At 45.4% G+C, this 24,080-nt stretch overlaps 1 protein-coding gene across 1 annotated transcript in view; it reads left to right on the top strand.

The window, feature by feature from the left end:
* Positions 1 to 1,930: 1,930 nt before the first annotated feature.
* Positions 1,931 to 24,080, top strand: part of LOC1270792 (LIM/homeobox protein Lhx1) — a 36,124-nt gene continuing 13,974 nt past the window's right edge. The window contains exons 1-4 of the mRNA XM_309513.4: positions 1,931 to 3,025; positions 6,412 to 6,607; positions 9,715 to 9,929; positions 21,006 to 21,418. Coding sequence (XP_309513.4) covers positions 2,983 to 3,025; positions 6,412 to 6,607; positions 9,715 to 9,929; positions 21,006 to 21,418 — 867 coding nt within the window. The 5' untranslated portion in view covers positions 1,931 to 2,982. The remainder of the gene's footprint in view (positions 3,026 to 6,411; positions 6,608 to 9,714; positions 9,930 to 21,005; positions 21,419 to 24,080) is intronic.

Raw genomic sequence — 24,080 nt, 5'->3', positions numbered from 1 at the left:
CATAAACGCGTAAAAGAAATCATTTTAGTCTAGTTAATTTTTGCTTTCCAAGGATATGAAGACTACTAACATAAGTTTGAACCTAAAATAGCATAAGCACATGAACCAATTTGAAATGAGTGAATTGGGTAAAATAAGATAGATAAAAATAAGAAATAAGGCACTTGTTTTTGTGGTGGTTTTCTGATTTCTAATCATTTGTTTTTAAAAAAGGCTAGGATGATCGTGGTAAACGATCAACCGTGGGACGAATTGATAAAATATCGAAAAGCCATCAATAAATAATAAAATAATTGTAAACATTGGGAAACAATAAAAAATATCTATTTTTCGCCCTAAAAGAACATTTAGAAAATAAGAGCAACGGAAAAGTGATAGAGTGTTTCTTTATTTGTGTTGTAAAAAAAGTATAATATTTGAGACAATTTTATCGTTTCAAAATCGACAAACAAAACGATAAAAACAAGATAAAAATTGATAATGCTACTGATATGGGGGCTGTGTTGTATCGATTTTTCCAATCCACCGTTTTGGGATCAAACGAGCAAACTTCCCGTTTGTATATTGCTGCTTCGCGGCCTAAAAGTGCGTCCGGGACCTTCCACATTTTTTCAAGGGCAGTGTGCGAACAGAAACAACAATTCGAAAACAATTCATCCTCTCTGGGCTCTAGGGAGCGAAAGAGAGAGAGAGAGAAGGTGGGCGACTCATAGACAAAGACCGAATCCGCTCGACGCCAGTCGGCCAAAGTCTCGCCATTAATAATCGAAAACTACGTAATAATTAATGTGTGCACATCCATCCTTAAATTCGCCCGGTGGGCCCGTCGTTTGTTTCCTTTTCCTCCCAAGAGAACCACACACACACACACACCCACCCACGCGCATACAATTCCAAGCCAAGGGCTGGGTGGAAAAGTTTTCTTAGCAGGTAGCTTTCTTTGGCTTTCCCCCTTTTTTATTGCTACGGTGGAAGGATTAGAGGGCGAAGAAAGAGACAGAGTTAGAATAGAGAGAGAAAGAGAGAGAGCGAGAGGAAGTGAGGTGGTAGAAAGAAAAATCAAAGTTCACTGGATCAATAGTGTTGCGCCGTGTCGGTTGGAGGATGACTTTTTCCCGCGTGCGTCAAGGTGCGTGTAGGTGCACACGTGTATGTGTGACAAGGTGGTGAGGCTGTGTGTCTGTGTGTGCAGTTTTGCTGGCTGCTGCTGCGAAAAAAAGGGCGCCCCATATTTCGCCCCCCCATTTGAACGGTGAAGCGGAAAAATCAAACAGAACAGAAGGAAAACTCTCTGCAAGGGTGTGAAAGAGTGCGAGAGAGAAAGCGAGCGCAGCAACGTGGGAAGAAACAGCACAGCTATCTTTGGCGTTCCCCCGCTCATGAACAGCGTGGAAAATGCCTGGCAGAAGTGTTGCGGGCAGGGGGTGAAGGAGTTTTCCCAGAATCACACCTTTGCGTGGTAGAAAAAAAAGAAGGATAAGCCAGGGAACCCCTCCCGCCCGGAGAAAATCCACGGCAAAGACGACGCCATCGTCCATCGAAATTCATTCACGCTTATTCAAAGCAGGCTCCCGTTTGCGGAAAGAAAAAACACTCACACATACACACCCGCTCCCCTAGAGGCAGCAGCCTCTACACACGGGGGGGTGTTGACAAAAGTGCGATGTGCATGCGTGTGTGCGATGTGCCCGTGCAAGTGAGTGAAATCGTCCACGCCGATTGGACAGAACAAACAGCGGCAGTGGCATCTCTTTCGCGCACGTGCGAGCTCGCTCTCGTGCTTGCGCTTTGCCACGTTGCTAGGGGCAACGCCTTCTTTTCGCTCGGTGCGCCTGCACGGCTGTCTGCGGGAAAGAGAGCTGCCAACTGTCGGTGTGTGCTAGTGGTCTCACTCGCACGGTAATGGGGTTTTGTGAACGGGTGCGGGTGTTTCGAGCGCGGACCACAGCCAGTCAAGTCAACATTTATCCCTTGTTCGGTGCGGTTCGACAGAGCGAGGCGTGCGTGAGAAACCGTTCGATACACACACCGTTCGTGGTGGACGCGCGATATTTGAAGTGACGTAGTGGTGACGGGCAGTGTGCGTGTGCGTGTGTGTGGGGTTGAGTTTTTTTGTTTGTTGGTTTGTATCATCTTGTCCGAAGACGAGAATTTTCCACTGGCCAAGAAATGGGTGCAAATCACACGGCGTGACACAACGTCATCTCTCGATCGGTCCAAGTTGCCCATGGGATCTGTGCAGGAAGCTCGACGACAGGACGGCGACGGAACCGGGAATGGAGTTTAAACAGCAAGTTTAAACAAGGTCCAGCTAACAATAGCGCGACTGTGGTGTGAAAACAGTGGTGCCCCAACATTCTCTACCAACAACCCGACGGCAGTGTGAAAAGCCGAAAAGTGGAAATTCCTTCAGTGCCCACGGTGTGTTGGGAACCGACACCACCGAAAGGATAACACAGTGTGTCAGTGTGTATGTGTGTGTGTACATGTGGGAAGATAGTAAATCAAAGTGACCCGTGACCGAAAGAAATTTCCCGCATCGGAATGCAATTTACACCGAAAGAGAAAAATTAGCAAAAAAAAAAGAGTTGAGCAAGTGCTTGAGAGGTAAAAGAGCTCCAAAAGTGCGTGAGTGCGTGTGTGTGCCGGTGAAGTTGTGATTGTGTTTGTTTTTGTTTGCATTTGTCCAACTCCTATCGGGATAATCGAAAATTACCCTTTCAGTCCTCCGTGCGCCTGCTGGCAAGCGCAACATCTAAAACAAACGTACGCACACACCTTCGGTCACCGTCCGTGTGCGTGCCCGAAGGATTGTTGTCTCTTCGCCCTTCACCCACTCACCCTGCTCACCGGTTCGGTGAAACGGATTTCAAAATTTTAACGGAAGCGACCAAAACGCCCCCACGGGCAGTCGCGCTGGCGTCCTTTCTGGGGGACAGTTACGCAGCAATCGGTGCCCGGGCACCACCGGCCAAGGATCTGATGGCGTTCGGCTCGGTACTGCAGCACAACCAGCACAATATCGGTGCGTACTGGGATAATCGATATGTTACTTTTTTAAACTAATTTTATGTAAACAATTGATTGATTTATTATTCTTGTGGGCTAACATTGATCTAGAGGTTCTGTTTTGTTCTTTTTAAACATTTGCGTTGCCGCCTTCTCAATTTTATGCTCAAATTATAAGAAAAAAAAGTTATCTTAATTTATTGAGTTAGTTATACTAATCGCTCCATTTCTTTCATTTTTCAATGCTTGATTATGAATGATTGTGGACAAGTGTTGTAATTCTTAAGAAATTATAACTAACAGTTAAGCTCCGTAGGCTTTCGGTTACTTCAAACTCAAAACTACCAATTAAAAATTCAATGTGGAAAAAACTGTAAAAATTTGCATTTTAAAAATAATATTTAGTTCCAAACTAAGGCGATTGGAACTGTTTCAATTTATCTTTAGTCGCAACTTGTTACGGTAAAGTAACTTAAGACATGTTGAGAGGCAAATTAAATTGATATTGATATGAAATATAAAAGCGTCCTGGTTCAAACCCAGAAGGGAACGTCCCCCCGTAGCAAGGATTGACTATCCGGCTGCGTGGTAATTAATAAAGTCTCGAAAGCCTGTACAGGCCGGCATATCCGCAGGACGTTACGCCAAAAAGAAGAAGAAGAAGAAAATGAAACACAAAAGCACGAAAAGACTGAAACAATTCTCTAGATTTTGTTAAAAATCATTGATGGCAAACAAACCAAAAAGATCAGGCACTTGTTTGAAGATTTGTTTTGAATCCAAACACTAATCCGCAATGATAACCAGGTTAAGAGAACCGGTAAATTTAATTCCATTCAATAAAAGCCGATAAATCCCACAACCGTCCAATGGAAACCAGTTTAATTGAATGCTTTTTCGCATAATTAAACGCAGCTCGTAATCTAGCGAATCCTTCGGCTAGCCTCAAACTCATTATCCATTCTTTCTCCCGGTGAAACTAAACACAAACAAAACTATGCTCGATTAGACAAACGATCCACTTCCTTGCGATAGATAACCCCCTGGTGAAGCTCATTACACTTGCGCCTGATAACAATCCTTTACCGGCACCGGCGGTTGCACAACTCGTTCCAACGAGGATGTTTGAGCTTGTTTTACTTAGTCCTATGTCAACATGGGTGTGTGTGTAACGATACGGAATGCCGGCAGTTTGCACAGCGTCTACTACCGTAGATTAGAATCGGTCGGTAGTGTGATTTTAAGGCCCAAAGTGATTGGATGTTCGTCACACGAGATAATGAGAAAATAACACTTTTTGTCAACATTCCGGAAGTGTTTTTAATTTGAAAGAGATTTTAATGGAGTTTTTGCAAAGGTAAGGTATGGTTCGGTTGAGATAAAAATGTAAAAATGCTTCTTAGCGAACATTTGGTGGCCATTTTGTTACCACGAACGGCATGATTGATCTCTGCAATTGCAAAGCGTCTCCCAAAATCACAAATCGGCAATTTTCACCAAATCCCCAGGGCTGAAAAGCTGTATCATTTTCAAAGCAAAAGGTACCGTAAATCCGCCATCGCTTACACAAATCGTATCAAATTTCTGGTTCTGGTGTCGGTGGTTTGCCAAAACAAACGCAACAGCAAACCACACATCAACGTACCTCGTAGTAGCGGATCCTTTCTGGCCGCTTTGCTTGCCCTGGCGGTTGAGTGGCTGTAAAAACAAACCACACTTTTGGCGGGAAGGGGCGACCTGGCCCACGGGCTGGTAACTGATACTGTCGGCTGTAAAAATACTAACCCAAAACACACGCAATTGGAAGTTGAAGGATCTGGAAGGTCCTCGGTGCGCTTTTATGTGCGCAAATCCGTAACGCATGTGTGAAAATTCCCGCTTCGCCCGGGGTTTGCCCCGGTTTTCGTGACGCAATTTTGTTTTTTTTTTGAACGGGGCGCCAGCTTGTAACATGATCCACGATTGTTCTGATCTTATGTATACGCGGACCGAGATCAGTGTGGTCGACATTTGTTAGCGATGGGAGCGGCGGGAATTACCTACGCTCTTCGCTGTGCTGAAAAGGATATCTGTTGCTGATCCGGAAAAAGGGATCGGTTGGTTAGATTTTCGTGGAAAGCGATGGAAGCGGGGATTTTCTAAAGTTGTCAAAACAGGCAAAAAGGTGTGACGGTGTGATGTGATAGGTTGGTTGGTGTTGATTTTTGGTGAATGTTTTCTTTCTCGCATATAAAAGGATATTGCGGAAACATGGTACCAGCTGAGAAAAGGAGCAATGGCATCAAATCAAACAAATAAAAGATTTTGATTTTGCCGCAATGTTTGTTTTACATTTGCTTTTGTAATTCGCTTTCGGCAGAGAAATCAAGATGTAGTTTTTTTTAATTTGAGCATTTTACCAAAATGTCTCATAAGGATGCAATCCAATTTTTGTCAATCTTTCTTTACATTTTGAGATGATTTATTGAAAGTAGAGACTAATACGTTACTGTCATATAATCTACGTTAGTAGCAGTGTTTAAATTATTTCTTATTGAACAACTTCTTTAGAAATCACTTTAAACACCAGCAGTACACCTCTCCAGAGTAGTACAGTGTTTAAACAATTAAATTCCTCACAAACTATACACCAATTAAATCAACTAACGGATATGAAGTAGTTTAGTAACAAAAATAACCTTCCAAGGAATTTCCATGATTTTCTGGTTGCTACCGAATAATGTTTTGAAACCTTCTCACATCATTTTGTATTCGATCGACCATTTATTGAGTGTTTCCCAATGTTCTGAATAATTTTTTACTGATTTTGATTGATTGACAACAAAATTATGGAGCTGAATCAAACACTATGAGGAAGACGGTTAATAAATCATTAATAAATTCAAAAAAATTGGGGAAACAACCCTAAAATCAACGCGAAACAGCATAAAATAGAACCGAGTTAGATTATGTTTTCCAGTTACAGTTTTACATTAAACTAATTCATGTGAAATGGAGTCAAGAGAGTACTCTTGGGACTAGCTAATTATTCTCATTTGCCGAGGTTTCTTTCTAACGTGCGTTTCTTAATTCCCAATTGTGCAGGCTTTAGAAAAAGGTTCTTTTAAAGACAGCAACGAAAAATCGCTTCGACGTGCTTTACCTTCAGGACTCTCTAATAAGAATATGCGGGACCTTATTCATCTTATGTTTTTATCATTTTTTCTCCATTATATAAGTCAATGGGGAGTATTCAATGTATTCACTATTGTGACTCATAAAACTATACAAATTACAATTCGATGTTCACGCTGTTATGTTATTTCATATAAGAACGTTCAATCAACAACACATTTCCTTACCTAAACCATTTCACTTACCGCTTTTTTCTCCTTCGCTGTACCGTCCCTTGTCCACCCGCAGGTCGGGGAGAGCCACCGTCCGGGCTGGGCGATCCGTGCGCCGGCTGCAACAAACCGATCCTGGACAAATTCCTGCTCAACGTGCTCGAGCGCGGCTGGCATGCGACGTGCGTGCGGTGCTGCGAGTGTCACCAACCGCTGGCCGACAAATGCTTCAGCCGGGAATCGAAGCTGTACTGTCGAAACGATTTCTTCAGGTAAGCATCAAGCGTTACAATTCGGGAGGGAAAGGGAGTGTTTGTATGATTTGCTGCCCCTTTAAGTCGCTGCCCACACGCTACCGATTTCCGGTAGCAGCTGTACGGAAAACAAACAAAAAACAAACACATTTTTGGGAGTCTGCCCGATCCCGATATCCGTTCGCAGCGTCGGGAGTGGGAGTGGCTCATCAAAATCTGGCCCGAAGCACCTATGACGCTATGATTTACATACAATCAGAAGCACAAAACCACCATTTAAACGGTAGGCAAAACAGTCAAGCCCTCGGGAGCCTCCAGACCGACGACGCCCTCTCTGGTCTCGAGACGGATGGAAAATGCTAAATAAGCGGCACGGCTTGCGCGAAGGCAGGAGTGAAGCATGGAAACAAAAAGTTGATCGGCTTGATTTTGTTTTGTTTCTGTAGTCTTTTTTTGTTTTTTTTTTTCGAGACGAGACGCGCAAATTATAATTATCAACCCGTGCGGTGATCGCGAAGCATTTATCTTGCTGTTTTTTTTGGTGTTGCATCCTGCGGTATGGGAAAACATCATGGTAGGAGGATCTCTCTGTGCAAACTCCCCACGAACGATCATGCAATCATACTCCTGGTTGGATGATGATGGTGATGATTGTCCAAAAAACAGCGGAGGAAAAGGAACGAAACCCAAAAATGGAGAAGAAAATTTCCCATTACAGCAGAGGGAAAATATGCCTCAAACCACAAAAGTGCACCTCAGAAGGGATTTTTGTTGTGGTTGTGTTTTTTCTTCAGTCGGTAACGCCCTGCCATTTTTTTCTGCGTTACGGAAGGGTCGGCGTTGAAATTGTCTCAAAATTGATCCTCACCGTTTTGGTGCACCTTGGTCGCAGCAGCAGAAGCAGCAGCAGCAGCGATGAGCATCCGAGATTGATCGGTTTTCCTGTCCTTCGAAACGCTCCTGCTTCTCCCCTTGGGCGTACCGGCGTGGAGGCTTTTTGGGGCGGTTAAGAGTAGGCCGTTGCTGTTGCTGTTTTGTACGGAGGGAAACCAGCCCACGATGAGAAAGAGATTCATTGAGTGCGATTTTTCGTCCAAGTTCGTCGCGCCAGCCAGCCAGAGCAGCCCCCCTGTTTGGATCACGCATCATCACGTGTTCGTCTCGCGGGCATTGTTGTTGTGTAAATGGGGCAGCTTCACTGTGTAACAGCTTCATGCCGGAGGTCACATTCAATCATCGTCCCGTTTTTAGCCATCTCTCTCTCTCTCTGTCTTTTTCTTGAAGTGTTTTTGTTGATATCGAGAGTCCCAGTGATCGATCGGTTTGGGCTATGTATGAGCCTGTTGATTTCCGAACGGAAGGATTACTGGTTTCTTGCCTGCGCGACGGCTACAATCTCGCCTGCCCTAATCCCATTCCGACACACGCACAAAATAAAACAGTACAAGAAGAAACGGCAGTTTGATTTGATCTTGTTCGTTTGTTTTATTGCCGTTGTGCGTAGGCTGGGCTCGGCTGGGAGCGAGGCTTTAATCGAAAGCATCCCATTACCACCATCCCGCAATTCCCAAATCAAACTCGATTAGCGATCGATTGTTTTCACACACAGACAGACAGACAGAAGAAAAAAAAACAGCACAGAACATACGGCCTACCTCAACTCGCCGTGGGTGCGCGAGCTTCGATGGAGCTTCGGGAGGGTGCCTCTTTAATGTCACAATTAAATCCGGATCGATTGGGCCCGCTTTGGTGGCGCATATGCGCGTGTCATCGTGTGTTTGTGTTGTTGTTTTAACCATTTTTTCCAGATGCAGTTTTGCGATTGAGTTATTAATGGGAAGCAGAAGTGAGAGGAAATAAAAAATTGGCAGCTTTAATTAGATTGGGTTATTTTGAGATTTTGGATTCATGAAACAATAGTTCCACGTGTTTTGAGTAGGATTTAATGTGCTGCATTAATTTTAAAGTATCTCTTTCTTTGGTAAACGTTATATAAGAGAGATGTTTTCAAGATATTGAGATAACTTAGAAAAACGGAAGATTAAATAGGTTTCAGATTTATTTCTAACGCGACTTGAATTATAAAGAATTTGAAACCACACTTTCAGGATTTTCAAAGGATTTTCCGAATTTATGATTGTTTCTCGTTGTTTTAATAAATTGCTTAATGTACTATATTCTGAATAGTCTCCAAAATGGTGAGAGTTATACAAACATATGCGAGACATTTTCTTGGCAAGCTCTGTATGCGCCAGACTCAATATCTGGTACCTTCTGTTTAGCATGATTGGGATTGTATGCAATTGTACAGGTGACTCCCGACGACTGTATTTGGAACCAAAAAAATGTCCCAAAGCAAGGTGTAAGTCGAGTATCTGTCAATATATAATTTATAACCCAAGTTGATTAATCGAAATCTATGATATTGTGTATATTAACTGAAACCTAATGTTCGATAATGAATTAATTTTATTCCAAAATTCGTTTACACGATATAACTATTCAAGTTTGGATAGTTGAAGAATCTTCATAAATGTGTAGGTAACGGTTATCAGTAAGAAGTTAAAAAACAGTACATACAATTCTTCTAAATGACAGCTTTTTACTGTCAAAACCAAAATCGTCGTATCTCGCGGGTCGTCGCAACTCGAGGAAGTCGTGTCTCGAGGGTCGTCCTACAATTTCCCATGCCAACAATGCATAAAAAGCTAGATTGTAATATTGTTAAATGTAAAAAAAACATTGTGTGAGTTAATTTTATTACATTCATTTCATTTATTAAATGAACTAGACAAAAAGTATGGGGGAAAACATGTTTTAGGTATTGAACTGCGCAACAGAAATTCCCCGAAAGTGGTAATTTTCTAAGGTCTCTTTAGTAAGAACTTTAAGCGTGGAAAATGGCATAAGATCACGTTCTTGTTAGCCAGCTTAATCGTGCATCGCCATCATGTATGTTTATCACTGACGTGCCCATCTCATTGCACCCATTCTATCCGCCAAGTACAGCACGTTTTAATTTAATCTACTACAATAATCGACAGTAAAATTAAAGCTTTCTAGCTCTTCTAAGCCTAATAACACTCACCGTATCTTCTTGTTCTCTTCCTCCGTCGCAATTCCAGGCGCTACGGTACCAAGTGCAGCGGTTGCGGGCAGGGCATCGCACCGTCGGACCTGGTGCGGAAACCGCGCGACAAGGTGTTTCATCTGAACTGCTTCACGTGCTGCATCTGCCGGAAGCAGATCAGCACCGGCGAGCAGCTGTACGTGCTGGACGACAATAAGTTCATCTGCAAGGACGATTACATCCTCGGCAAGGGACCCCACCCGATGACAGGTAAGGGCCAAATGGGGCGCACTTCCCACCAACTCGTTCTTCCAAGCACGGCGGATGAGTCGCTTTTCCCGTTTTCCACGAACGCGGTTTGATGTGGAACGTTGTTTTCCCGTGTCTGGGCGAGAGAAATCGATTTTCCGAAAATCCCTTTTGTCTGTGTGTGTGTGTGCTTGAATGTGTGCCCCGTACGATGGGGAGGCCATCTCCGTGCGAAGAAGCGGAACGGAACGACCTAAACCGCGTGTGATGGATTCGATTTTCGCCCCGCAGTTTGCTGCTTTTTAACCGTACGCTCGACTCCATCTTGTAGTGCCGGGCCGGGGTGAGTCGATTTTCCTTTCCGGCTCCATTTTCCTTCCTTCTTCATATGGAGGGGGGGGGGGGGGCGTGTGGGGGGAAGGTGTGATGTTTTCCCGGTCATGCGCATTCCGGTCGGGTAAAGACACGCATGGTCTCTGTCTGGCGCGCGTTTCCCCAAACGTTGGAAGACTGCGATGTATTGGTAGTGGTGAGATTTGTGTGAGGATTTTCATGCTTTCCATGGAACGCACACATAGTGGGTGTCCTCTATGTTGTGTTGGGGCATGATGGGCCGATTTACGCGTTTGTATTTGTACAGGATTTAATGCACCCGTAGCAGCCGAATGGCTTCCAGCGTCAATGTAAGGGTATTTTCCTTCCGATTGATGGTATTTCTTTTAGTTCTTTTTCCCAAGAACTAAGAGCTCTTTTATTTTAAAGCGTTTCGTGTGTGTGTGTCTTTTGGTGTGCTCCAATGGAGGTGTTTTTTTTTGTCTTCTATTTAGAAGATCTGAACTGCGTGACATTTGTCAGGCATCGCAAAATGAAGATGTACTTCTGGCGTTGATGGAGACGTTTGATCTGTGTGCGGTGTTCATTTATTTTGTCAAGTTCTGACAAGAACCAAGATCGTTGTTCAAGTGTACATTTGGGCATCGTTTTTTGGGAGAATTAATGTTGAACATTTGCATGGGAATTGGGATGCTTCAACTCCACAAAAAATCCTCCATTCCATCCCGAGCTCCAACAGTTTCCAATTTTGCATGTAAAGTACTTCGATATATTTTACCTCACGTGTAGCTTCACTGCCATGATTCCAGCCTCTCTCGAAGGACTTATTCCTATACGTACACGTTTCGAAGAAAAATAAAATAAACCGTACACGGTACCGTACCAGCGCGAAATGCCGGCATACATTTTTAATGGTGCCCTGCGAGATGGGCCGTTTTGCAACATAAACAACGCGGCTTCGGACGTAGCGTTGCGTTGCGTTTGCTGTCTTGTTCCTGTGGTGGTTTTTCATCGTCCCTATTTCAGCCCCTTACACAAGGGGCTTGCTTTACAAGTGTACGAGTGTGGGGAAAAGTTCGCAAAAAAATCGCACAAGAAACATTGCACTATAAATTATCCAAACGGTTGTGCAAATGGTAAATCTTCTTACCCGCCAGCCAGCCAACGAGCCCAGCCAAGCGAGCCATATCGACAGCCAACTCGAAAGGTGCCGCACAGTGGAAAGCCACGGGAAACCACCTCAGCACGGACGGGCAGACACATTTTTCGATTTTCGGCAATAAATCGATGTACAACGTTATCCAGCAAACAGGCAAGCAGTCTGTGCCAGCAGCATCGGTACTGACCCTCGCAGCGACGAAAGCTTTTTCCCTTCCTGCGTTCGAGCTTTTCCGGGCCTGTGTGTCCCGGCTGCGCTTGTGCTCTCAACCCAGCCCAACCGTCGAGATATGAATGCTTACGAAACAGGCCCCATAACTTATACGTGGAGCCCTGTGTGCGTACTTAGCTTTTTATTGGTCTGCATTTATCGTTCTCGGCCGGTCCGGTTTTGGGCCGGCGTTTCCTTGCAATTTTGAAACTAACAGAAGAGGGGGTTCGTACAGACGGTACAGGGGTTTTAAAAAAACGTGCCATTATAAGTAGCCATTTTTGCACACGTTAAGCAACACTTTCGTTCCGGTTACAAGTTTGGGTAGTTAAGATCGGCTTCTCGCACTCGTAAAACAGGACGCATGGCGCTGGTTTTTGAGGAACCTTGGACAGCTTGTGGATGAATAATTATCATGCAAAAATTGTCATACTTGCGAGAAAGTGTAGCAGCGGTGGTGTAGTTGTAGCAGCAGCAGCAGTGGTGGTAGTACAAGCAAATAAAAACAAGCCCTTGACAGAGCAATAATAACGCACACACACACACACAGTTGTACCTCCCGAAGGCATCCAACATCCTCTCTGGTGGGTTAAAAGCGAGTATAAAAAAAGCACCACCGCACCCGATCGATGCATGGGAGGGATTAGCATATTTAAAGCATAATTTATGCTGCCTCCTTCCATTTCCCAATGTGCGTGGACGCTGGTCACAAGAGCCCGGGGGAAAACGGTGGTACAACGGTGGGCAACGAGTTCTGTTGTCGCGCTTGTTGTGTCGTGTGTTCGGCGGTTCGGCGGTTGTTGTGAATCGGCCCATTCGTCTCTTGTTTCTTGGGTTGGTTTGGGTTGGTTGCCGTTTTTTCCTCCCGTCCGGTGCGCCACCAAAACATTTCAACTCCTTGTTTTTTTTCTTCTTTTTTTACTACTCTGCGCCCATGTTGTGTTGTCACTTTAGGGCCCCTGCCTTGTGGGGTTGAACGTGTGCAGTTAAAACTGCAGTGGCCGGGTGCACTTTTTGCTGTTGCTGCTGCTGCTGCTGCTCGACGCCACTCGTTGGCATTGCGACAAATGAGTTAATGTGTGCGCTTTGTTGCCGTCCGTCACGTGGCAAATCGTTCTGCCCCAAACGAGGTGTGTGTCTGCTGTTGTGTTGGGGCAATTGGGGGAGAATAAAATCCCAAAGAATGGTTTCGATGTTTTGAATCTCCCTTGGTTTGGCGGCTGGTGTGATATTTTATATTTTAAAAGGGAGTTTTTTTTCATATAACGCGTTCATATTCGTGTGATGCATTTTTATTGCAGCCAGAGGTTTATTGTATTCTATACAGCCGGTTATGATCCTCGAGAGTCCTGTTTTGTTATGTTGGTGTTCGATCCGGTTTTGATTGGGCAGGAAATATTATAAAAGAAATAAAAGCAGCCTTCTGCCTTCGATCATAACTTCGATCATAATTAATACACCATAAAAAGGATCGGCTTGGTTCTTTTTTTTTGCACTCGCTGCCAAACCCTTTCTGTACCTTTACGACCTTGTATAATGGCTTAGTTTATAGGTGATGTTTTTTTTTTTAAATACATTTCGATTCAACCGTGGCTCTCTTGTCGTGCAGGGCCAGTTTTAATACACCGACGACTGGCGCAGTGTCTAGAATTCGCGCTGGCCAAACACACACACACACATGCACGAGCCATAACGAGCCATTTTCGGTGGAATTGAGCCTTCTTTTTCCCAGATTTTTGCATTAATTTGGAGTGCTTTTTTCTTCCTTTGCTTGGGAAAGTATTGACATGCGCAAGAGTTAGCATGGCAGCAAGAACAACAAAAAAAACCAGTTGGTGCATCTCGTTCACTTTATGCGCTTCTTTTGACCGCTTGCGTTAAATGGTTCGCAGTACGCAGTTTTGGCAGTAACGTTCTTGCGTTCCGCGTACGCTTCTCGCCGCTTGACCAAACTGGCCCCGGCGGTTCGTGGCATCAGCGGTTTTTTAAAGTGAGAAAACAACGAGAAAAAATCTGCACCCAGCAGGGGAGAAGCCACGGCGTGGATTTGGTGATTAGTTTTGTTTATACATTGTTAATGAACACGGGCCTCGCGAAAGGGTTGTAGGAAATGAAATGCAAAACGAAAAAAACCGATCGTGAGTTTTACCAAAAAGCTACGACAGCAAGAGGAAAGAGTGGACGGGCGGGTGGTAGACGAACGGACGGACGGTGATAGAGATTTTTTTGTACGGCACTTTTTATTGCCTTTTTTATTTTCGCAAAAGGCAGCTGGACGCATTTTTTCCAACCCTGCTTTTCGGCTGCCCTTGATATGCATCGTGCGCTAGAAGTGTTACGAATGCATTCGAAGAATTTATGTTATTTTAAGCGGTGGCTCCGCATCAACAACTTGTTTCTGGGGTGTGGCTAGGACATTTTTAAACCCATGTTCAATCTGCATCCATGTTTGTGTGTGTGTGTGTGTGGAATTGTATCGGAAGAGGGGTTTCGTTTGGATGTCAGCTCAAGAATACGAAGCGTCAAAATAATAGAGACAAAATGTTACATATTGCACTTGACGTCCCTGTTTAAGTATGCAAGAAATATTAATATAATATAATTTTATTATTAAATTTATGTTTAGCTCTCCTTTGCGTACTTAATTGAATGATAAACAAAAAAATCATAAATGGAACAAATTGGTGCTCTACTATACGAGTTTAAACCACAATCTGAACAACGTACTTCTTGGTATCGTGCAAAGCGCTTGGATTTGCATAGCATATGTGGTGATTTCAAATCTCTAATGGATCGACACGGGGAGATTTATCTTTCCTCTTCAATAAGTAATCATTTTCCTATAACAACTTTGCCTTAACTTATACATAATAGGAACCAAACATATAAACACATAAAGTAAATTATAAGCAGCAAAACTTTTACAAAAAAGTTAAACGTAATTTTCAATAACATTTCGATGTACGGGACATCTACAACCAATACTTTCCTTTTATTATTGATATATCTTCGTTCATATATTTTCAATTTGTGTTCGTCTACGTCGCCATGTAAAATCTTTTTATTGTTTTAGTAGTAATAGTAATCCACCGCATAAACGCACGGTGTTAATCGGTTTCCAAGGCTTTTAAAGCGTCTCATAATCACCCTATGTCAACCTGAGGCTGGAGAAAGATACCTGTCAAAATTTTACAAGCTTAAATCTAGAGATCAATTTACATATTGGATCTGTGCCGTGCTAAATAGCCGCCCGAATGCGATCATCCTTGGTAACACCCGGGGAACGGGATCCGATTTGCGCCCAACTTCCGTACCATTTTGTCTCCATTTCCACCGAAGCGAGATGAAATGAATGGAAGCTGCAAAGCTGCTGCCGCTGCTGCTGCCGGTCAGTTTTGATTGTTTTCTTTTATTTCCCTATATCGGGCAAAAGCTTAAGCTTTTCCCGTTCGGTTCGGTTTGCTCTCGTTCACCTTCACCGATGCGTGTTGGAATTTTCTTTCTTTTTCGGGCTTTCTTCGCTACATCCAATTCCATTGGTTTTGTTCGACCAGCGAGGAGAGCTGTATGCGTGCGATTTTTTGTTTGCTCAATCCATGCTAAACGAGATAGTGAAATGAAAAGTAAACATACCGGGCACGGCCGCGGCAAAAAGGGGCATAAGCACACATTCACCGGGCTGGCGATGGTGGGCTAACCAGATTTACATGTGTAAAACCAACCCGACGGTGTTGGTTAGAGCGGGAAGGTGACGGTGAGATGGAAAACAATCGAAATACCCTTGTCCATCCCGAAACACCGGTAAGCGGTAGGTGACGCACCGGGTCCGTTCGTTCGTTTGTTCACACGCTTGCGGGTGAAGGAAAAATGGCCGGCGCAAATCCTGGCAGAGCGCTCATTCGTCCTTTTTCGGCTCGGTTGATCCTTTTGACCAGGGTCCCGTTGATGGTTGATCCGTTTAGCGGCGGGATCGGCTTTTGAGCTCAAAGCCAGGGAGCTTGCCATGTATGTTAAGCCTCTAACTTTGGGAAGCAATGGCAAAATCCATCGCTCTCTCTCTCTCGCTGTTCGCCAAATTTCGCCTGCCTGAAATGTAATCAGCGTAATGTGATCGTACATCGGGTGATGTGCTTTTCTTCGGCTTCGGCCGGTCTTGGCCGTTCGAATCCCGGGATGAGCAGCCTTCCATTCACACTCGGCTGATCTGCTTTCCTCGCCGGGGTTTTTTTTTTTCGTTGCTGAGGTATACTTGTACCGCCCGCCTTTGCTTGCTTGCTTTTGTGGTTTGTGCTAGCCGTTTGTCGTTTCATCTTGTCTGTCTTCTGTCTTTCTTCAGCTCGTTAAATTTCTCTCGTTTGGTTTTAACTATCCTTTGCATTGCTACCCTGTCGTACATAATTCGCTTAACTTATGCAGATCCTCCTGCCAGCGAGTCGTGTGTAAGCGCGTGCGCTTCCTCCGAGCCCACACAGGTAGCCATGCACGCACGCACGCACGCACACGGAGCCCCCGGAGACCGGCAAAACCGGGTCCCACCCGGAGGAAAAAAAAGTCGATAAGCCAACCTGTGCCAACGTACTTACCCCGGTGATCCCTTTACGATTTCATTAGTTCGATCTCGGCTTTAACGTCGGACCTAGCGCGGACCAGCCACCTGTCTTGCGTGCACGATTGTCGCATGTCTGATTAGACTGGGCAATGTTTATGTGTGCACATGTTTAGCATAAATTACGTGCAGAATGCACCATGTACGTACCCTACTACAGCAGGGCCGTAAGAAAGGTGGAAGATGGAACAATGGCGGGTATAACTATTGCCGGATGAATGCATTTTGTGCATGGTCCGCTGTTTTGTGGTTCGTACGAAATGTTGGTTTTAAGATAAAATTTAATTACCCCAAGGTATGGGTTGCTCCTACACACACACACACATACTTACATTTGGATGTTTATAAAGCATCGGTTTAATGTTGTGGAAATAATTTAAATTATGTTTTGCGATAAAAGCTAATTAAAAAAGGCTTTATGGTGCGTAGTGTGTGTTTTTATTTTTCACTTACAAATTGTTTCTTTGAACTGTTTATTTGAAATTCGCTTTGCATTATTTTTGTACACTCTATTAATACCGAACACCGCTAACCAACTACATCTGCAAAGCTAATTTTGCTCTCGGCGATACCACCGTGCGAGCGTAAAATCAAGCACGATTTGTGAAACCGCCCATCGCTTTGTCGGCGGTCGGGCGGCGGCAGCGGCGGCTTCCCGTAAAAAGGGTGTGAAATTGCTCGCCACTTTGTCGCACAGCTAGCCTGTGTTCTAGCCTAGCTGCACCGCGTTGTGTGAGGTGTGTGTGTGTTTTGCTCTCAAATGGCCCTTTTGGATGCATTTTTCACGCGCGTTTTAAAAGCGCACCGATCTTCTAAGCCGCACACTTTTATCGCACACCGTGGCGGACGAATCCGTGGGACGCTTGGGGAAGAAGGTTGCTGGAAATATGGCCACCCAGCAGCACCTGGGAAGATTGCAATCGATGCACAATCAACGCGCAGCAACGCGAAGCGTTTGCGGCTGGAAGTGACAGACCACCGGCGTCGTTCGGGTTTGTAGTTGGCACGGGTGTGGTTTATCTCTTTCCCGTGGCGTGTCACGACCGCGATGACGGGGTTGTTCTGTTCCGCTGCTTGGATAAGCTGTGGCCTCGAACTCCGGCCAAACGACAACGGTGTCGGTGATGGCGCATGCAAAGCCGATAAGAAATCTCTCGCATCCGTCGGAGTGTAGTGTGAATCAAATGCGCATTCGGCGTGGAAAATGGATCGCCTTATCTCGGTCCTCTCTCGGACGCATGTCATGTTTTGTGATGTGCTGCGGCTTTACGGGATGCGAGGGTCGAAAAGCTTAGATACGTAATAGAAGAATAGGGGAAGCATAAAGAATTTGTCGTGTTTTTTTTTCATCGCTTTTCTTAAACTTGCTTTTTCCGAACAAAAATTGTTAAAGGCAAATTTACAAACCATGATTTCCCTGTACAATAACATGTATTAGTTGTGTGAAGCTAAAAAATGTATGCTCTTATTCAATATTAAGCATGCTAATAGCAAAAAGAACATAAATAGAATGTTGAACACAAGAAACAGAAAGCGATCTAAAGAATAAATCAAGGAACAAAATAAATAAGGATAAAAATCTCAAAATAGACAACAAGTATGTAAAAACCAGATAAATATTATACAAGAATAGATACAGAAATGCTTCAATATTTTCATGATTTACATACTTCAATATTCTCCTAAACACGATTAAAGTTAAAATACGATTTCTCTGTACAATTGCATGCTTTTCTAATGGAGAGAATCGTCACGTCGATTTGAAAAAGTCAAATACATTCTCTTTTCTTATAGAAGATCGAAAACTAATAGAGGGTTGACAATATGTGTCCTGTCATACAGCTCTTATTTGATTGCCCACTCTGCAAATTGTTTGCTTATTGTTGGAAAGCCAAAAGAGAAAGGCCAAACGGCGCAATTCGTACTCGGTCCAAATCGGTTTGATGCGCCTGTATAACACCAGACACCATGACGACGACCCCCCTAAAGAAGCGAACAAACGAGAATAGAAAGTACACTGTCGCCAAAGGAAGTGCAATTCTGTTTAATAAATGCAGTTGTTTATTTTACGACTTGGACAATAATAGTATCGGTGACACAGTTTGGAGCCGTATTGATATAATGTTCGCGGTTCGAGGTGAAAGGATGCAAAATCCTAATCGAATTGAAAAAAACCCCCTCTAAATTAGATACTCAAATAAACTTGACACGTTATTTTTACGGCTTTAAGCCATGCTCATTAAGCATTGGCAAGTCCGCCCAATAAACCTCCATGCGTACATTGCGCACCGAGTGCTCACACACTGCTGCTGCGAGATAATTAATCTTCGACTCATCGCGCGATTTGTTTGGGTTTCTGCTTTCGACACCTGTTGGAATCGATTTCAGCAGCAGCAGCAGCAGCAGTCTGTTTGCTGTTGAACGATCACGATCAACTGGGTACGGGCTTTGGACGTCATCCGATCAGTCTGTCCAGTTCGAAGATGAAGATTTTACGATCCAAACAAACCTCATCAATCATTCGACATGGCGTTCGCCTATGGATGACCTCTTCCGCGGGGGCATTGCCGTACAGAACCCGGTCTCAATTTCGATGAGGAACTCCATGGTATGTGTTGTTAAAGACTTTGGTCATTTGCAACGTTCAGGAAAAAAAAGTCTGTGTATAAAGCACCGTAGCATATGTTCGACCCGATGTACAGTGACATAATGTTGTTGCTTTGCTATTTTATTTCGCCCCGGAACTACATCCAAGGTCACATTCGTTCCGGCTCGCAGCAGCACGTCGTCGTAAGTCCTCAGGAGCGGGGGGGTTTTACTGCAGGGCTTGCCAACACCGTGTAGGGGAGAGAGAGGAGCACGAATGTTTTTGATGGGTTCACGTGTACGCTGGATATGACGGGTCAGGGTTCTCACAGTCGTCGATCACAACACAGTTGGCACGAAACCTAGCAGCTACGGAGGCAAAGAAATTCTTTGCTCACGGGGGCTACCCGAAAACAAAAAGGAAATACAAAAACGAACAAGCCAACTGACAGCCCACTTCCCCCACTCACACTCAAACACTGGCCAAGTCGGCCGATCAGGACCGTGGAGTCCGCAGCAACCTGTCAGTTAAAGTAGGCTCGGAGCGAGTTTTATTCCCAGTTTTACCCGCCGTAGAGTTTTTGGAGGAGAGGGACAGGGAAGTGGAAAAAAATGCGAGCAAACCCCCAACCCGTACTCCGGACAGTTGCTGCAGAAATTCTGAGCTCTACAGGAACTTCTACTACCGGGTGAGGGAGTGAAGAGACGAACCCCCCTCCGGGTTTGGAAGCGCTTTTGATATGGACACCCTTTTCGTTGGTTTCCGTGGCGCAGATCGCAGCAGGCAGGCATGCTCACACACACACAGTGTGTCTGTGCTGTGCAGCTGTCAAAGTCCGACTAGCCTAGGCGCAAGGGTTTACTTGAACGCTGTCAATTTCAGTACGCAACCTTCCGCCCTCGCGTGGCGGCTGTTCGGTGGCGGTGTCAGCCAGGCACACACTGCTGCGGCGAGATGTGCGGCACGCAATCCTCCGAAGTTCTGAGGCGGCCGAGTGGGGTTCGCTTTTCACCTCGAGGCAAGTTGCGGTACCTCCTTGAGGGGATATTTTGCCTACACGCTACACGTCCGTACACCGATTGTCAATCTTTCCCGTCGTCTGGCCGCTTGCCGGCTGTCGGTTGTGCCTGCGTTGGAGAATCCGTCATGTGCACCGTACCGGATGGCGGCAGTTCCCAAGGTTTCGCGCCGGTCTTCGATCTATCTGGAACTGTGCCCGAGCCAAGTGTAAACAGTGTTTTTACATGGCGTTGTTTTTTTGCTACTGGCGAACAAAACAACAACACACATTCCGATCGAAGCGAAGTTTCCGCCGATTTTCCAAAAACGCGAATACGCGACGGGCGAGGCGTCCGACCGTGGAGGTGGCTGTGTTTTTTTTCCTCCCGTTCTTTGGCACACAACTGCCAATTTACCCTTCTCCCCGGGGTAGTAGCAGCAGCAGCAGCTCGAACAGCATGTTGTTGTTTTAGGGACGAGAAGTGGGCAAAACAACAAGGTAAACAGGCACGCCAACCCCTCTGCCGCAACGCAGTCATACGCGAGGACACCACTCGAGCAGGGAGCGCACACTCTCCTCGGGAAGTCCTTGAGCGGGCGCACTCAATTTATTGTAACAATACACAGCGATCGTTGGGCGTTTGCCTTACGGGTAAGGTTTAGGGCCTCCGGTGGTGGTTAGGGCAACTACTTGATGGTGGTTAGGGCAGCGCGTCCGGATGCGGACCGTTGATAAAGAGATTTTAAACGGATTCCTCCCTACTCTCATCGGCATCGTCGTACATTCTCGGTTTTCCTGCATTCATCTCGCACGACTTGGTGAGGGTGGAAAATGTGTATTTTCCCTGCAAGGGGAAGGCTTCGGACAGGAGGAAAGCAAGATGGAAAACGTATAAAACACACAAATAAATACGAAGAAAATAGGGTTTGAACGGGAACATGGCACAGGAGGGGATATCACTGACAAACGGCAAAAACAGATTCGGGGCTTTTCTTTCGGGCGGGGGTAAAATCGATTTTCACGACTCACTTGCTCGTTCACCTCGAGTGGCATTTGTGCTGGTATGGAGGGGAGATGGATGGGAAGACGGAAATGTATGTTTATCAGCAGCAGGTTTTTCATTGCGCTTCCCCAATTGTGTGTTCCAGTTGTTCTTTAATGTTCTATGTATTTCTTGCTTTTCTTTTATTTTTCCCCTGCAGACTCCCTCATGGGTTCAGCCTCGGAAGACGAGGACGAGGAGGACCAGATGAGGCCCGGCGTGCTGGCGGGACTGGTCAGTGGCGGTGCGGGCGCAGCCGGTCTGCACCACGGCGACGGACCGCTCGGCGCGTCCGACCTGTCCGTGCAGAGCATGAGCACGGACAGCAAAACGGGCCACGACGACTCGGACCAGGGCTCGCTCGACGGCGATCCGGACTGCAGGGGCGACTCGCAGGCAGAGAACAAGAGCCCGGACGATGGGGCCGGCTCGAAGCGAAGGGGACCGCGTACCACGATCAAAGCCAAACAGCTCGAGGTGCTGAAGAACGCATTTAGTCAAACACCAAAACCCACTAGACACATAAGGGAACAGCTGGCGAAGGAGACGGGACTGCCGATGCGGGTGATACAGGTAAGTGGTGGTCGTTGGGAATCCTTTTTTTGCGTTTCAGCGCCTTGTCCTTTCTTTTTCGTCGATGTGTGTGTGTGTGTGTGTGTGTATGTGGGTATGAGTGCGCCTAGCGCCTGGCCAATCAATCGTTAAAGGTTATACCGTCCCTCACGGACGGAAAGTGCCCGAGCGTCTCTGATGTCTATTTATCATAGCGGTCTACATGTCCGCAGCGTAAAAAAGGTTCACCTAGAACTCGCCGGGACCGGGAGCGTGGAGAGGAACAGCGGGGTTGAAAATAAGCCATAAATCATATCGGTGGGTGCCCTGGCCGGGTTGCGTTTCACCTTTTACCCGAAAACGCATCAAAAGTTTGGACTTCATGGTGACTTCGACCACTTGATGTGTGGTTGTGAGAGGCTTTGAATAATGATAATTATGATGAAGATGACGCAGTGGATTACCACGCATGGTATTCAAGCAAATGTGCCTTTCGATACTACACAGTGCTTACAGTGACTTACAAAAGTGGAGAAAATTGGGTGCCGATTCGTTCCCTTGGACGATGCGGTACGAAAACCAGCATGACGGAAGGATATTGTTGGTGCTGTTGTTCTGGTTGTGTGCGGCTTTTGCCAAACGGGATCGGCGTTAAACCGTTGCAAATGAGGGGTTGGAGAAAGAGAGGAGCCATGATTGGCTTCTGTTGTGGCAACCCTGGAGAAAAGAAGTTGAGGAAGTTTCTAAGAGCCAAGACCGATTTGCTTTGTACTTTCTGAGTGCATTTTATTGTGTGGAAATGGGCCTTTATTGTTGGAATAAAGATTCTCAGAGCATTTCTACAAAAAGTTATCCGTTTTGATGAATTTAGTGGAATATATTTCTGAAGGCCAGACAATTCTTGCGTTCTCACGATAAAATCTCGTCCAGACTGTACAAGATCGTTAGCCAGATCGATCGCGACTGCGACGTTATGGGGGCAAATTGGGAGCAAAAACTGGCCGGCCCAACAACCAAACACGAACGACAAGCGCACGAGTGGAAACTAATTTCGAGTACTGGGGTAACCGCAACGACCACAATGCTAGAAGATGGCTAAAAACAAAAGTCTCACCAACATCAGCAGCGTACACACAGACTCAAAAAAAAAAACGCATTACAAACTAACCACAACGAGAAACCTCATCATCATACTCACCCCGAAAACTAATGGCGCACAACGGTGCGCACCACCACCAGTAGAACCGTCCGCCGGGCGGCTCCAAAACGCCCCGGTGGAGAATGGTACGCATTCATACCGAACCTCATAACTCATAACGAACCAAACGCAAAAGCCCATTACGGTGACGCCGGTTTTGTCGTTACGATAGAGAGCTCCCACCGTCCCACAAAAAAAAGGAGTGAGCAATAATACTCTCGGTGTGTGTACACGAAAAAACAAAACAAAACAAATGCAGCCTCCGCAGCAGTAGGACCTTACCCCGTTGGCTCCCCGTGTCCAGCTGTGGGGCTGTGAGAAGGATGCTTTCATCATCATTTATTTGATAAATTGCATCCCGAGCTGTCCCGGGACGACTCGCAAGGGTTGTGGACGACTGTCCCGGCACAATTGAGCAGCACCAGTGTGCTCGCGCGCGCCGGCCCGTTCGACGAATTTGACGAAAATCATTCATGCTTTCCGAAAACGAGATTTGGATCCATCAGCAAAACGACTAGCGAGGGCCAAGTCGAGAGCCTCCTCTTCCTGTCCTGTGGATATTAAAACCATAAGGCAAGCTCTGTCCCGGGTGAAGCAGAAAGCCCCGAGTGGTTGAGGGGGAAAATAAATCGTCCATCACTTGCTCGATTATCTCGTTTGGGTTGGTTTAAGGTGCTCTCGTTTTGTTGTTGTTTCCTTTTTTATTCCTGTTTTGTTCTTCTCCTCTTGATGCCACAAATAATGGAGGATTGTCCTGTGTTGGGTTGGTACTGAAGCCGGAACACAGTTACAGTAGCAGCAAAGTAGTCACCACGCACGGGGCCCGTACACAATGGCGTGTATATTTGGTTATGTATGGTATTTATCGCTTTTCAACGATCTGCTGCAGATCTTCTGTGGGGCTGATATTTGGGCGAATAAACGTCGAGTGTGGAGCGCGCACAAATGTATTTGGAATGCAAAAAAAACATATTGACATTGGAGTGGCAGTAGGAGTGAGTCATGGATATGGTTATTGTTTGTATTTGGTATTAGTGTGCGTCTGATTGGAGTGGCGCTATAGTGCAATGGTAAGCGAGTAGGTTTGGTGTAAAGAAGAGCATGAGATCAATCCTTGGTTTAGAGGAGACTCTCGTTATGAAACTTTGCTTTACATCATTGTTGATCAGAGCTTATTGTAATGTTCCAGAAAACAAACTTGGCATTATTTCACACATCGAACATCACATCCTGTCTTGTTACACTATTGATGGAGATCAAAACAAATATTGAAGCACATAACTAAATTGATATCAAAATATGGGTCTAATATTCAACAATGCTCTCGAAATTGATGTTGATATTTATGTTTATCGAACCCCAATGCCACCAATTATAATCTGTTGTGGCGGAAATCTCCTTTGGTCTTGACAACACCCGAATAACTCTTTCAAATGAGCCGTTAGTGGCCTTTGTTTTGGACCGCTCTGTGATTGTCACACCGAA

Source organism: Anopheles gambiae, chromosome 3, assembly GCF_943734735.2.
Source record: "Anopheles gambiae chromosome 3, idAnoGambNW_F1_1, whole genome shotgun sequence".
Taxonomy (NCBI): Eukaryota; Metazoa; Arthropoda; class Insecta; order Diptera; family Culicidae; genus Anopheles; species Anopheles gambiae.
This window is presented reverse-complemented; position numbering and strand designations above follow the sequence as displayed.